This window comes from Myodes glareolus, chromosome 25 (assembly GCF_982192425.1).
Source record: "Myodes glareolus chromosome 25, mMyoGla1.1, whole genome shotgun sequence".
Classification (NCBI taxonomy): domain Eukaryota; kingdom Metazoa; phylum Chordata; class Mammalia; order Rodentia; family Cricetidae; genus Myodes; species Myodes glareolus.
Window position 1 is genome coordinate 31,208,982 of NC_142050.1, and position 15,711 is coordinate 31,224,692.

At 36.6% G+C, this 15,711-nt stretch overlaps 1 protein-coding gene across 2 annotated transcripts in view; it reads left to right on the forward strand.

The window, feature by feature from the left end:
• The window catches only part of Exoc4 (exocyst complex component 4), a 699,662-nt gene that overhangs the window by 86,947 nt on the left and 597,004 nt on the right, over positions 1–15,711 (forward strand). For both annotated transcript variants that reach the window (XM_087901868.1, XM_087901869.1), the window contains exon 7: positions 9,231–9,405. In XM_087901868.1, coding sequence (XP_087757994.1) covers positions 9,231–9,405 — 175 coding nt within the window. The remainder of the gene's footprint in view (positions 1–9,230; positions 9,406–15,711) is intronic.

Here is a 15,711-nt window from a genome sequence, read left to right on the forward strand (position 1 = left end):
ACCCCTTCATTTATAGTTAGGCCATCTGGACCCCTCTAACTTTAGGCATACCCCCTTGTTACGGTGTCATGAGTTTGTAAGATGTGGGTTAACTTTGTGTTTGTAGTGTGGTTTAGGATGCAGGCCAGCAAAGCTAAGACCATCTTGATATGATACAATTGATGACTGATTTGTTTTAATGTTCATAGAAATACTAACTCTGAGTCTAGTGCTTACATACTAGAGAAAACAGTAGGGAGAAAAATATTCTGTGATTATTGCCTTTGTCTGTCGGTGGGAAAATGCAGAGCTCTGATATTAAGGTCTCAGCAGATAAATAGTAGAATGGGACCAGTTTTCTTCATTGTGTGTCTGCTTTGTGACCATGTAAAGCAGCTTCTTGACTGCCAACTTGAGTTTTCCGGCCAAGTGGCTAATCCAAGTTTCCCAGAGTGTTAAATTTAGATTCGGGTAGATTGATGGAATGCCTTTGCACCATGGATTCTTGTTGTCAAGAGTAAGTGACTGTTACCTGACAGTTTCTTCTTAGCCCTCTGTCTTTTTGCACAGTGGCACTTGAGAATGGGAACCACAGGGATGTTCCAGGTAGAAAGTTAGAAGAAATATTGGGAAAATGAATGTTTAGAAGAAAGCTTTTTTTTTTTTTTTAAATATTTTATTTTAGCTTTTTGAGACACGGTCTCTCTACATAGTCCCAGCTGCCCTGAACTCACTCTGTAAACCAGGCTGGCCTCAAACTCACAGAGATTTTCCTGCCTTTGCCTCCTAAGTGCTGGGATTAAAGATACATGTCACTACTGCCCGGTAGAAGGGTGTTTTTAAGACCATCAGGTAACTGAATATATGTTTAAAGAATGAATGCTTCTATCTTGACACTTTTTTGGTGTTTTTTGTTTAAATTTGTTTGTAGATTTTATTGCAATATTATTCAAGTTAGTTTTGAATGTGTATCTTTCAGATTATAGAACTGAACTTCCTATGTTCCCATGTTTTTGGTTGATAAAGTTATATTTTTGAGAACATAATTTAGTGAGAAAAACTTTATGATGGGCTTCTAAAATTAGAAGGCTATAACATATAACACTCGTTTTAAAACCACTTATTGTAATCTGTCTTCGATCACTGCTATTCTGGGGACTTCATTTTCATTCCTTCATTCAACAGTCTTCCTTTCCTAACTGCTGGGTATTTTGGCAACTGCTGATCTGCAGCCACAAATCAGAATCAGTGAGTTAATAGTCTCGAAGACAAGAAGCAGGATTGGAGGAAAGTTTGAGGACTGTTCTCATAGTTCTGAGGTGAAAGATTTTAAGAATGTAGCAGGTAACAGTGGCAGTGTAGTGAAAGGACTTACAGGGATTCAGTGAACACTTAGATCTGAGTGAGAGAAGGTGAAGGTTTCTCAGGGAAACTGTGAATACTGATGTTACATGGAGAACTAGGTTGCGGGGAGGATATAATGGGTTCCATTTAGGTCATGTTGCTCACTCATGAGAGTGATCCAGGAAGTATGCTCACAATTTCTTCCAGATGATAATAAAGTCACTTTGTTGTGTGCATTTACTAAGAGAGACCTGAGGGTGGAGAAGAATTCATGACACAGTCCCGAAGATACTTTTGAGACTGAGCTACTAGAGAGGAAAGCAGCAGTCTTGGAATGTGAGGCTAGTGGAGAAGTAGAGAGTGTCCAATGGAAGCAACCACTGCAGCTCCTTGAGCTCAGTGTCTGTTCTCCAGCCCTTCAGTAACCAGAGAAAACCACGTACTGCTACCAAAGCAAGAGGTGTTTTAGTAGCTGAGCAGCAGTGAAATTCTGCTGTAACAAGGAGGCAGAAGCACAGCAGATAGTTCTGGTACTTTTGCCAGCTTTGGATCCCTAGAATGTTTCTATTGATAAATTATTTCCTCCTTTCCTCTAGAAAGAAACATTAGGATAAATAATTTCCTTTGTTCTATTCTAGTCTATGAACTTTAAATCACTCATAAAGTGGAACTTAGAGGATGAAATGAGATAATCAAACAGAACCTTTAATGTAGTTTCTGGCATATTGTGAGTACTGAGTAAAGAGAGGCTGTCACTGTATTCCTCATCTGAATGTCAGCACCAATATCATCCTTACTTTCTCAAGGTTCTCCTACTTCTGGACAGTCTTTGCTGCCTGCCACAATTTGAGGGAAGAACCCAGATTGGCATCTTAAATTGTAGACTTTTGATAATATTCCAGTCCTACATTGTTCATTCTTTTCCTCATTTCCTCATGATTTTAGATGCCACTAACATTGACCATTTTCTCCATCCTGGACTTTGTGCCATGTGTTAGCAGGGTATGTAGGTATGTTACGCCACAAAGAAGCACAAAGTAGTGCTCTGTCTTAATTTCTGACCCAGTGGTGTCTATCAAGGAGGCTACAAATACTGTGTGTGTGTGTGTGTGTGTGTGTGTGTGTGTGTGTGTGAGAGAGAGAGAGAGAGAGAGAGAGAGAGAGAGAGAGAGAGGCAGAGGCGGGGGGGAGGTGGAGAGATCGATTTTTTGTTTGGAAAGACTTCAGGAACACAGAGGAAGGAGAGAACTAGCTTTTATTATGAATTATCCTTTATTAATTTCTTTTTAGCTGTGTAACAGAGGCCAAATTCTTAATCATTTTACAGGTAGGGAATTTTGATTGAGGAATCCAACTGAAAGTCTCATGACTGTTCTGTAGATAGAGTTCTTTGAGTACTCTACCCTGGTGTCTAGACTCTTTGCCATCCTGTCACTCTGTCCATAATTGCTTTCATGATATTCTTTCATAGTGCTGTGTTCTAATTTATGTCTTTAGGAAAATAAACCTGTGAAGCTATTTTTTTTCCTGCATAGAGAACTTGTAGTTAATTGTAATGTATGCCTTCACGTTTCTGTGGCCTCTCCTTGAGGAGTTCGGTTTAATAAGAGGAGTCAGGTAATTTAACCATCTTATCTACCATTGCCAGTTCTATCTACGGTGAAGTGTAGAGATCCAAACTGCACTTGTGCAGCTGAGTTAACTGCAGTGTGCTTTATTTCTTCTTCTAGACTTTTGCAGGCAGGGTGAGATGGAGAGTGATTTTATTGGGGCTCTGCTGGGTGTTTCCTTCATCCCTAGTGTGTTTCCCAGTCTTGTGTTTTGTGGGTAGTAGAGAGTGCATGTGGATATTAACAGCATATTTATTTCTGGTAGCTTTAAATTTGGCAGACCAGCACAGACACATGTACTATTCATGCGGGCAACTTCTTGTTCCTTTTTTGTTCATTGGTACTCCATGGGAATATCTTATTGTTAAAGGTTTCCAATTTGAAGGAGAGTGCATGCTGGTGAGGAATGTGCATTACTTTCGAGCTATTTACTCATGAGTCCCTTTTCCAGTGTTGACCTGAAAGCCTGGGGGACCTGTAAGTTGTAAATTTTTCTTTCCTGATTTATCTGAAACCCTTGACTTTGCTGGTAATTCTCTCCTCCTTTGTTTTCCAAAAATGTCTCTGACCTCCTTCCTCTCTGGCGTCTTCCTAATCATCTCTTTTCAATATTCCTTTTCCTAGAGTGTTGACTATGTCTCTCCCTTGCTATCTAATTTTGCAGAGTATCTCTGCCTCATGACACCTTTCAAATATTTATCTGTTTTACAAATTCCAGTATCTGCTTGCCTCCTGAGTTCCTGCCTTACATATCAGGTACCTAAGGGCATGGCCCACTAAATTGAATATGTCTAGATCTAACCCCACAGTTTTCCTTCTAGGTTTCTATGTTCACTTAATCTTCCCACTTCTAACTCCTTTCCCCCCTTCTCCTTCATCTCCTTCTCTCTCCCTCTCTCAGAGGAAAATCAAGCATCATTGGTGCTACTCAAGCCAGAATCGCAGACAAAGGAATCTGGAGCCCTTTGCTTTCAGTTACCTCAGCTTGCTCTCTCTGTGTTCTAATTTGATCCTTACAGCATCTCTGTGAGGCTTCTAGATCAGGTAGATTATTGGCTTTACAGTTGGAGACTTTGGGAGGAGTTTCATTGTGTATAGTCTCTCTCTCTCTCTCTTTCTTTCTCTCTCTCTCTCTCTCTCTCTCTCTCTCTCTCTCTCTCTCCCTCCCTCTCTCCCTCTCTCTCCGTGTGTGTGTGTGTGTGTGTGTGTGTGTGTGTGTGTGTGTGTGTGTGTGGTATAAAAATCTGGATTTCTCATGTGAGAGAAAACATGTAATACTTGTCTTTCTCAGTTTGGCTTATTTCACTTAACGTTTTCATCCATTTTTCTAAAAATCGAATAATTTCATTTTCTTTAGAGATGGGGTTTCCTCAGTTTAGCCCTATATTATCTGCACCTGAATAAAGGATCATTATAGGTGCCGATGATGTAACCTGGGTTAGGGTACTTACTGTGAAAGCCTAATATATTGTGTTTGATCCCTGGAACCACATAAAGATGGTAAGAGAGAGCTATCTCTACAGCGTTCTCTGATTTCCACCTACATGCCAATGCATGAGCATCTCTCTCTCTCTCTCTCTCTCTCTCTCTCTCTCTCCCCCTTCCCCCCTCCCCCTCTCCCTCTTTTCCTCCCTTTCTCTCTTTCTCTGCCCCCCCACAAAGATAGATAGAAATTAAAAAAAACTTTCATTGTGTTTATACACCACATTTTCTTTACCTACCCATTTGTTGATGGGCATGTGTAGTGTTTTTATAACCTAGCTATTGTGCATAGTGCCACAAGAAATGTGAATGTATAAATGCATCTGTTGTATGCTGATTTGTATCCCTTCCAATATATTCTAAGTATAATCTAGCTGGATCATAGGGTTGGTAGTTCTACTTTTATTGAGGAACTGCCATACTACAAATACTTTATTTCTTATATACTACTTATGGAAGAAGGATAAAATATCCAAATGAGTGAAAAGAAAAAGTTAATTTCTTCTCAGTGATCAGAATTCAGAGAAGTAATTTCTTAGTATAGTTTTCTTTTTGAGGTGCTGGATTCCTTTCTTGGCTGTTCTGTGTATTCCATTTTTACCACAGTAGAACTATAGACACTTGGTCTCTTTTTCACTCAAGACATAGCTACTACTGTTAGATCTTAAGCTGTTTTGTAATATAACTCAGATGTCTTACATTTCACTTCTTGAATGCAGGTAGTGATTAATTTTGATTAGACTAAGATATGCTTAGACAATTAGTAAAATATCTTCTGGATTCGATGACATTAAATTTCAAGAGTTTCAACCTGAACAATGGAATTTCTTGATGAATTCATTATATGATGGCATTGTTGGGATGTACTAGAATGTGGAGCCCAGCTGAAGGCTGTAAGTCACTAGAGCTATGTCTTCAGGACTATGCTTTTCATAGGCACTTTTCTCCCCTGACATGAAGTGCTACCCAAGCTCATCGAGACACACAACCATGGGATGAATCTTCTGAAACTGGGAGCCAAAAGGAATCAACATTTAAGTTTTAATCTTAGAGATTCTCTCAATGATTAGTAAAATGTTTTTTAGCATGAAGTTGGGCTTTGACTGCTGTCACCCTCGTGTGATTTCAGAACAACCCCCAACACACTATAAATCCCTTATACTTTGAGTTAATTTATTCCTACTCTAAGAACCATTAGTGTATCTGTGACTTTTTCTGCACTTGAAGTGTTTCTTACAAATAGGCAGCTGTCTTTGACTTTTTCTTTACCAGAATATTTTAAAAGTTTGTTGTTCTTGCTTTATAATTTCTTACCTGTTATCCAGTATGGTACATCTTGTTTATCTGTTTATCAGTATTGTTTTGATCTTTTGCTATTGTTACTAATACTACTCTGAACATTTGTGTTCAGGCTTTTATGTGCCTACGTTTTTCTGTTCAGTTATGTGTGTATTCTAAGAAGGGAGTCTCTGGTCCATATAGTAACTGTGTATTAATATTTTGAGAAACTTTGAAAACCTGTTTTGTGTAGAAAGTGTCAATTTACAATCTGACTAACATTGTGTGACAAAGTTGTCTTTTTATTATTTTATTCTGGTAGATCAAAATGTTTTCTTGTTTTGATTTTGATTTTATTTCACTGATGACTAATGATGTTGCACTTCTGCATGTTTCTCAATGACCATTAATATGTATTTTTTGCCATATATGTGTGTGTGTGTGTTTAAAAATTTCAAGCACTTTTTTTTTTTAATTCTAGGTACAAGTTGTCTATGAAGTTGTGGTTTATAGTTTTTGCTTTTCATTTTGTGGTTTGAGTTTTCCCTTTCTTGATGGTATCACTTGAAATACAAAAAGAAACAACGTAAAGTTTTCTATTGTAGCTTCAGGTCTGTTACAATTGACAATTGTATTACTGTAAAGCATAGCTGAGCTTCCCCTATTGAATGGGTTTATAACTCCAAGTAGATAGTGCTGCCTGTACAGCCTTAACATGTCTGGCTTATCTCTCCTTCCAGCTAATACCCCATCTCCCTCTTCTCTTCTTTGGAGCTGTGATGTCCATACTGTAATGGCAGGCTTGCCTTGACCTTGACTTTACAGGGGTGGCTGAAGCTGGCCCTGGGTCAGCATTCATTTTATTTAGGGTTGTTATTTCCTCAATGTAAATAGAGACTGAATCTGATCTTCTACCTTGTTTCTTTAGTGGATCATTTCTAACAGAGCCCTGCTTCTGCATATTAAGTTGCTTTGGTACCTGGCAGATAAGATGCACAGCGGTGGAGGGCAGTGGTCTTGGAGATAATCATTCTACTTAGTGTAGCTGTTTCACTTCCCATATTTCTGCTCCCTTGCTAGTTCATAGTTCTGAACTCAGAACTTCAAGTTACTAGAATGCTGGACCACAGTGACCTCTAGACTTCTGAATGTGTATTCAAACACTGTTAAGTAAAACATGACCATTAAAGTTTCATTTTGTCAGAAAGGACATTAGGTGATATAACCATCATCATTACAGAAATAATTAAAGAAATATAATAACCCTGAGAGTTTATTATCAAGAGAATTGGGAGTTGCGTGGTGGTGGTACACACCTTTAATTCCAGCACCCTGGAGGCAGAGAGAGGCTGATATCTGTGAGTTCGAGGCCAAGCTTGTCGACAGAGTGAGTTTCAGGATTGCCAAGGCTACATAGTGAAACACTTTCTCAATAAACCAAAACTAAAATAAAAAAGGGGGACATATCAAGAGAGTTGGGAAAAAAAGACAATTAATGAAAGCCAGTGCATTGCATTAGTGTCTTTTATTTTGCTATCTCTGAAGAATGCATATTGTTTACAGACTCATACTTTGGAGCTGTAGGATAAAATGAAATTGAAAAATGAATGAAATTTATGCCCTGGTAATGCTGAAGCATGCATGGGCAGCCCATATTTGGTGATTCTGTTGAACTTGTCCATATTGGGTTTCATGGTCTAAGTTGATGAGGATGACTGACCAGGTCTCTTTCTCAAGAGGGCACCAGATCTCATTACAGATGGTTGTGAGCCACCATGTGGTTGCTGGGAATTGAACTCAGGACCTTTGGAAGAGCGGGTAGTACTCTTCACCACTCATTCATCTATCTCTCCAGCCCAATTTTAAGTAGAAATTGACCCACTTCAGTTGGTCTACTATATTCTGTGTATGATCTCAGTTGCAAGATTTATATCAGTTATTTCTTAACACTGAGCTAACTGTTTTGGCTCTTATGCTTAGTTAGCCAAGTCTTCTTTCTTCTGATATTTGTATGGTTCTTTAAAACAGAAAAATATTTAAATCTAAACTGACAATGAGAAGATAAAGTTATCTTCTAAAAGGTAAGATGGCTCTAGTTTATCTACTCAATGTGTAATTTCTAGGTTTTCCAGGTGTACTGCAGGCCGGGAACACTACATCAATTCTGTTGATTCTTGTTGAAATTGCAATGTCAAATAGAGTTTTAGCATAGGGTAGTTATGGGCTGTCACATTGGCTCATTAATTACAACAGCTGGGCAGTAAAAAATCCACAGGAATAGATAATATGCTGTGTGTTCTTGTGGGATTGTAGTTGTAACTTCTTCTTATGGCAGTAAAGTCTTGTTAATTGACACTGCCACAAAGTACCTTTGCTTTGCTTTTCTACTTTGAGGTTGAATTAGTCTGTTAAGGATCTGGGAACTGAGAAACATATAATGAAGCTCACATTTCAAGTTTTTAAATCCTCATTCATGGTATAGACAGTAATTTATTCAACAAGTATTTGCTAAACATGTTCTAAGTGCTCTTGAGTATAGAAGTATATTAAGTAGAATCTACTCTGCAAAAGTAATCATGGAGAGGGGATGCAGAATACCTTTATGAAGGTAAATGTGACATTTATTTGTTAGCTATATAAGTAAGCCACATGTGGTAAGTTCTTAAAACTAGGTTGAACTACTCTCCAAGTTGAGAGGAGAAAGTAATCCCAGGCCTAAGTGATCAGTGAAGTTATAAAGCTCAATGGAAGAGGAATTTCTATCACGACAGAAAACTCTCTGCTTTCTCTCAGTATACATCTATATTCTAGAATGGTAGTGAGAAGTAGGTGGCTAAATACACTGGCTTGGAAATCAACTTTTGTTCTAAGACCAGTTGCTTTTGCAACCTCATTTTGTGTCCTTGAATGTATAGTAATGACGTAATAATGTGTGTCCAGCATATCTCACTATGATAAATGATATAATGCAGATGCTTAAGCTTCTCCCTGTAGTGAAAGTCAAATTGCTTAGCAGGTGTCTTTTTTTTTTTCCTAGACACCTTAGGCCATGCATTTGAATGATAGTAAGCACAGCTTCCCATTACTTACCAGAGCACTCTATTTATTGCTAGGGAATAGCATATTCTGTGTGGCATCTGAACTGCTGTCTTAAAAAATAAAATTGTCAGGATTCATTGGAGACCACCTATATGAATATGTGAGTAGTTGTGATTCTTTCCATACCCTCAAATATCCTAAAAGGAACTGTGTTTATTAGGCTGCCAATTTAGGGACTTTATAATGGATTTATACATTCTTCAGTCATCTTCATTTAGTGACAGTAACTGGTACTAGATAGATTTAGAAGACTACTTAAATTGTGTAGCTGTTGGAAATCAAATCTGTTGGAATGTGATATTTGTACTGTTTACGTGGTGTTTACTGTACTTCTCACTAGAGTTGGTAATTTATTCTTGTAGGTCAGTGTAAACTATTTGTGTATGAATGTATGCATTTATGTAAATGTTATTTACTTGTTTGTTTGTTTTTCCACAGGTTACTTCTAGAACTGCTGGAGCTATTGTTTGACAAATTTAATGCTGTAGCCACTGCACACTCTGTGGTCCTGGGGTACCTGCAGGACTCTGTGGGTACCCAGCCAACGCAGCAGGAAGAGATTAAATTATATGATATGGCAGATGTATGGGTGAAGATCCAAGATGTGCTGCAGGTATGGGCTTTGTACAAAGACTGTCATCTTGATTGGAGATAATAGTGTACAACAATAGTAAACAGTGACCTAAATTATTACCTTAGGAAGCACAAACTGGGTGAGGAAGCTTTCAGTGAATGGGGATGCCATTAATATCTGCCATCTTTAAGCCGTCTTCTAACATACTTTTATTACTATTATTATTGTTATTTTGGTCAGGCTTTTAAAATAAGAACTGATTCTCAATATATAGCAATCAAAGATATATACTATCAGATTTATAGTCATACATATTTTGCTTTATTGAGTCATATGTTTAGCTAATAAATAACTTGGGTGGTTAATAGAGGAAGGTCATGAGTTTGAGGCCATTCCGGGGTTTATAGAGAGTTTGTTCCTGGCCACGGCTATGGATTGAGACCCGATTTCAAAAGAAAGAGAACAGGAGCTGGGGGAGAAGAGAGAGAGAGACAATAAATATTAAAATGTTTTAAAGCTATTTCATGAACACAGTTGAGTTTAATTTTACTGACTGTTTTCTTTCCATCACCTTTTCAATGCATTGGGTTAAATGACAGGAGCTTATTGAGAGAGATGAGAATAAATCTGTGGGTTGGAAATGTATCACTTTTATTTGTTGAAGATGGAAGGAGTTGCATTACTGTTTGATATGATACTGCTGACATGGCATTTAGAAAGTGCATTATATTTTCTCTTTGCCAGCAAAATACATTTGATTTATCCAGGTGAAAATTAGAACTACAATTAAGAGTTAGCTGAAACAAATTTGATATAGCTAAGTAGAAATGGTAATATCTACTTAATATTTAAAAAGATAAGTACATGTAGAGAATTGAAAAATGTAACTGTTGGAATGAAATCACTTGCACAGAAAATAGGAATGTTTGCAGTGATAAATAAATCATGAATGCAAATTGTAGTCATTTTTGAGAATATATGCACGCTTCTGGTAGATTGAATAAGATTGATTCTTAGTAACTCATTTTCTATGCTTATTTTTGGGAGCGAGGCGCCATGTGTTATATATGTTTAGATGGATGAAATCTACTTTTTCTGGATTCCTTTTACTAATATGTCAATTACTGTGTACCTATAGTAGATATTTGAGAAATGTATATATTGGATTAAATATCTGTGGATTGGAGCTGGTTATTTAATGTTTTCCATCCTGGTTTGGTTTTCTGCCACGTAGAAATGAAATGTGCCTTTCATCTTACAAAATAACATGTTAAAGCAGTTTCAAATATTGTTGGACTTCTAGTTCTGGCCATGTTAAAATTGTCGTTTATAGTAAGGAGCTATAAACCTGAATGGCCTCAGGTAATACAGTTAAGAGAAAGCAGAGAACAGATGAGGTCAGTTCCACTTTCTTCCTGCTTCCTTTGGTGGGTACTTTTTAAACTATTGCCGTAGAGAAGTGAAGTCCAAAAGATTCTCTTAATGGAGAAATCAGGGATTAATGTTCAGGGATGTAGAGGCTTCTGAAATTTGTGACTTAGGATACCAGAGAGGAAGATATTGCATGCAAAAGGAGCCCTAGAAGATTTAAAAAGCTCAGAGTTTCCTGAGCTTTTGCTCAAACACAGCCCAAGTCTTAGCAGAAAACAGCCACTGTGGTACTGATTGCTGACTGGAGGTTCTGATAGGGTATTCAAATGCTGGGGAATAGGAAGAGAGCATGCCGAAGTATCCCATGCTTTGTGCCTTAGGAACACTGTTCCTTTAATCATGGGGACTAACTCCCATAGTCCCCCTCTCCCAGCTGATTCACTTGCTAAGCAATTGACTGGCAGATCTAAACTCTCTAAAGTAAGATAAAAGAATCAAGATTCTCAATAATGATGCACACCCACAATGTCTAGCATGCAGTTATAATACTTGTTCAAAAGTCTGAGAGCATGATTCATAAGCAGGATAAAAATGGACAAACATTAGTATCTGAAATGAAAACATCACCAGACAGAATAAGTTGTGATTTGTATACTCTAGAGACAATCAGTGAACTTAATCTTAGATTAATGTAATCCATCCATACCAAAGCATAGAGCGACAGCAGACCAAACCAAAAATGGATAAAGCCATTGGTCTTCCTGCTGTGGTTTCTTTCAGTTTAACAAATAATGTGATTACAGTGGTAGAGGGAGAAGAGACAAAATAGGGCAGAAAATTATCAGAGGAAATAATGGCCAAAAATTGTTGAAAAATATAGACCCATAGATTAAGAGTTCAACCAATCCCAAACAAAATAACACAAAGAAAATCAACACTAGATATGTTACCAGTTTCCTGAAAACCAAAGACAAAAACCTGAAAAGTAGCCTGAGAAAAAAAGGACATATCACCAGTGGGGGACAGGACACGATGACGACAAATGATAACCATCGTCACTGACTTTGTGTCATAATCAGCATAAGCCAGAAACCAATGAATGTCATCTTGAAAGTACAAAACAAAGAAACAAACAAACAAACAAACAAACCCCAAAACATTGCCAATCTAGAATATTGTATCAATTACATGTGAAGTTAAAACAGACATTTTCAAATGAATTAAAGATGAAAAATTTAGACCTGCACTTAGGAAATGTATAATTTTTTTTTGGCGGGGGGAGATATTTCTCTGTAGCTTTGAGGCCTGTCCTGGAACTAGCTCCTCTAGACCAAGCTGGCCTCGAACTCACTGCCTCTGTGTGCCTCCCAAAAGTCGTGACTACCACCATCTGACAAGAAATGTAGAAAGTTTTTTAAGCAGAACGAAAGTGATATCAGATGGTACCACAGGAAAACAATATGTGGGCAACAGTAAAGTGCCATCTTCTTTATTTGTTGATTTCTTTATTGTTTGGTAGAATTTTATTTTTGTTTACAACAAACTATTAACCATATATGATAATTTTATAACATGTGGGGTAATTACATAACAATAGATTCAGAAATATATTCCTAATAAGCAAATCTGTGTTGTCATAAGTTTCTTACAGCATATGTGAAGCTGTATAATATTTAGAATAAACTATAGTAAGTTCAGAATTCATAATTCAAATCCTAGGGCACTAAAACAGTAGAATAAATATGTAGATAAAAGCTTACCAGAGGAGATAAAATTTATCACTGAATAATTGATTAATTTAAATAAAATCAGGAAAGACAGAAAAAGTTACAAGGGAAAAAGAAAAGATAAATAGCAAAGCCAAGATGATATGGCTGGGAAACAAATAAAAAGGTGCATACTAGCTACATAATTGCTTTAAATATAAATGGCTAAACTTCCCAATTGAATAGCAGGGATCATACTAAATTAAAGACAAACAAAAAACAAGACTCAGATATACAATATCAATAGATGTATTTTATTTTATTATGTTTTAAACTTTTTAATAATTTTAAGGTTGTAAAAAAAATTTAAGAATAATAATAGCCTGGTGGTGGTGGTACACGCCTTTAAGCCCAGCACTTGGGAGTCAGAGGTAGGTGGATCTTTGTGAGTTTGAGGCCAGCCTGGTCTGTAGCGTGAGTTCCAGGACTGGCTCCATAGCTACTGAGAAACATTTTCTCGAAAAATCAACTTCTTCATCATCATCATCATCATCATCATCATCCCCATATACCTCTTTGTTGAGATTTATCTGTTATTAACATTTTATTGCTTTCTTCATTGTCCTTATGTACAACACATACATTTCTTTGGAAACTTACATCAATTTATGTAATCTGTACATATTCTAGTTTTAGCATATGACCCAACAATGTAGCTGTTTATTTTTATTGATGTCAATTGTTCAGAATAAGACATTTAAATATGACATTGTCATATGCAAATACAGCAATTCTTCTGAGGTAGATGAGCTCTGTCTTTGTATAACTTAAAGTAATAGTTCTAAGTTCCCAACAACAGTGAAATGATCCTAATTCTGCCATGATGAGGAACTGATAATAGTTAAAGACAGTGGAGACAACTTATCTTCTCTTCCTTTGTTTACAATGGCTTTAGTTTTATCAAATGTATTTAGTTCCTATACCTTTAAAAACAAAACTCATATTAAAATGGTGATAATAAATGAAGCAACTTTATTGGCTATTAATATATAGAATATATAAATTATCACAATATGTATTTCTGACTTATTAAGTGAGTTAATTCTTCCATAGGTTAAAAGCGGATTATTTGGGGATTTTGTTTTCACATTATAGAGTGAGATATTTTAGCAGCTTCAGTGAAATACAATTATATGCTGTTAAGTTCATTTATTTAAAGTACAGGTTTTATTGCTTCTCTCAGTCTGTTGGCTAAGGCCAACTAAAAAGAATAATTTTCAGTGTTCAGTGTGTTTATGGAATTGTGCAGCCATAGCTATACTCTGATTTTGAGACATTGTCTTTACTCCAAAGGGAAATCTTGAATATATTAGTAGTTACTTCCCATTCTCCACTCTAACATAGTCACATTAATCTCTATAAGTGACTTATTTGTGTCATGGACACAGGACACTCTGCTCTTTTTATTTTCTTTAGCATAGATCTTTGGAAATTTTAGCTTAATTGAAAACACACAAGATCTATTCAGGGCACTGAAATGGTGTCATTTCTGTTCAGAATATCCTTAGCATGTTGATGAACTGGGTCTATGTGGAGAACTTTACCACACAGCACCAACTGCACCATTGGTCCATATCTTAGAGATAATATCTGTCGGTAATGACATACAAAAAAATGAATGGACAGGGTTATTCAAGAATATGCAGAAGAATATTTAGCTTTAATAGAAGGTTTATTTTATGGCGTAGAAGAAAAGTTTTGATTTGGATGTAAGTTATGGAAGACCCTTAGCATCATCTGTGTGATTCGTGAGTTGTCTTTAGTTTAGTAAGCTTTTGAAACTGATTGCTGATCATATTCACTTAGGATTAATTACCTATACCTTTTGAGTGAGAATCACTGTGGATAATAACTAGATTCTATGCCTTTTAGCTGATGATTTTTTTCAGATATATTCATTTAGTATCCTGTTTGTGTGATCATTAACTCAGGATGTTGACTATCAAAATGCTTTTTGAACCAGTAGCACCAACAAAACTCAGAAACATTATTATTCAAATTTATTTCTGCTTTTGGTTTACTGAACTAGAGACTTTGAGAAGAAGGTGGGATCTTTGCTTGAGGATTTTTGATTGCATTATGATAAGTTAAAGGAAGGTAAGCAGGAAAACTATTTTTGAAGATAGTGGTTTATATTACTTAAGATATTGTCTAATAGTGAAATAAATGTAGGCTTTGATGGTAGATAATGCAAAGTTGAAAGAGAGTGTGTAAGCTTTTTGAGCATGTTTTCAAAAACCTGTAACATGATGTGGTTGACCTGTCAGCTTTAGTTTCAGTATTTTACGTATTTTAATGGTAGATTAATGATAAATTATTGGGACTAACTATCTAATAAATACTAGGGGTGTAATGATGAATACATGGGCAAAGCCAGAGCCTCTTATAGTATCCATTGTACAGTCTGAATGACTTATAAGCAGTGCCACAGGAAAGCTCTGGCTGTGGAATGCCTGGTTGCATGGCAGTTCTAGGACAAAGCAGAGTTTTCATGTGCAGTTTTATGCATAGGGCCAATTTAGTTTTCACATGCTTTTTGGAAGAATGATCTTTAGGTTAAAAATTTATTGTTGGAGCATGAACTAATTGAAAATATCAGACATCTGCATTTAAGCATGAATGAAAGTCAGACGGCATGATGAATAGAGCTATGAGTGTTTTAGTTCAATTTTCAGTGTTCCTTTGGATGGAAAACATTTCTTGCTAAAAAGTTAAAATAATTAAAAAAACAGTAAAATTTGAAGAAGACAATTCTTAGCTTTTGAAGACATCAGCAGTTACTTTCTGCTTGGAACCTAGATTTCCCCTGCATTCAGAGCCCATCTTTTAGTTGGAAGCTCATTTGTCTCAGCATGTTTGTGTCAGGAGACAGACAGTGAGGAGACAAGACCATAGCTACCCAGTAACAAGGTGGGAGCCCTGTGACCACACACCCTTACACTCCATTTTTCCCTTTTCAAAATCGTAATGATAGAAATATATGTTTTTACCCTCTGAGCAGCACCAGAACCTTCCAAAATGTCACTTTTTTGGTGACCTGCCTGTCATATCCATTACTGTACATTTTCAAGTGTGTAAGACTGGGATCTAGTAAAAATACAAAAATCTTCATTTCTTACTGAATTCTGTGCAACAGAGGAAATAAGAGGGCCATTTTTTTTAAATAATTCCATCCTTCCAGCTGTGTGATTCTAAAAAGTTGTAATTT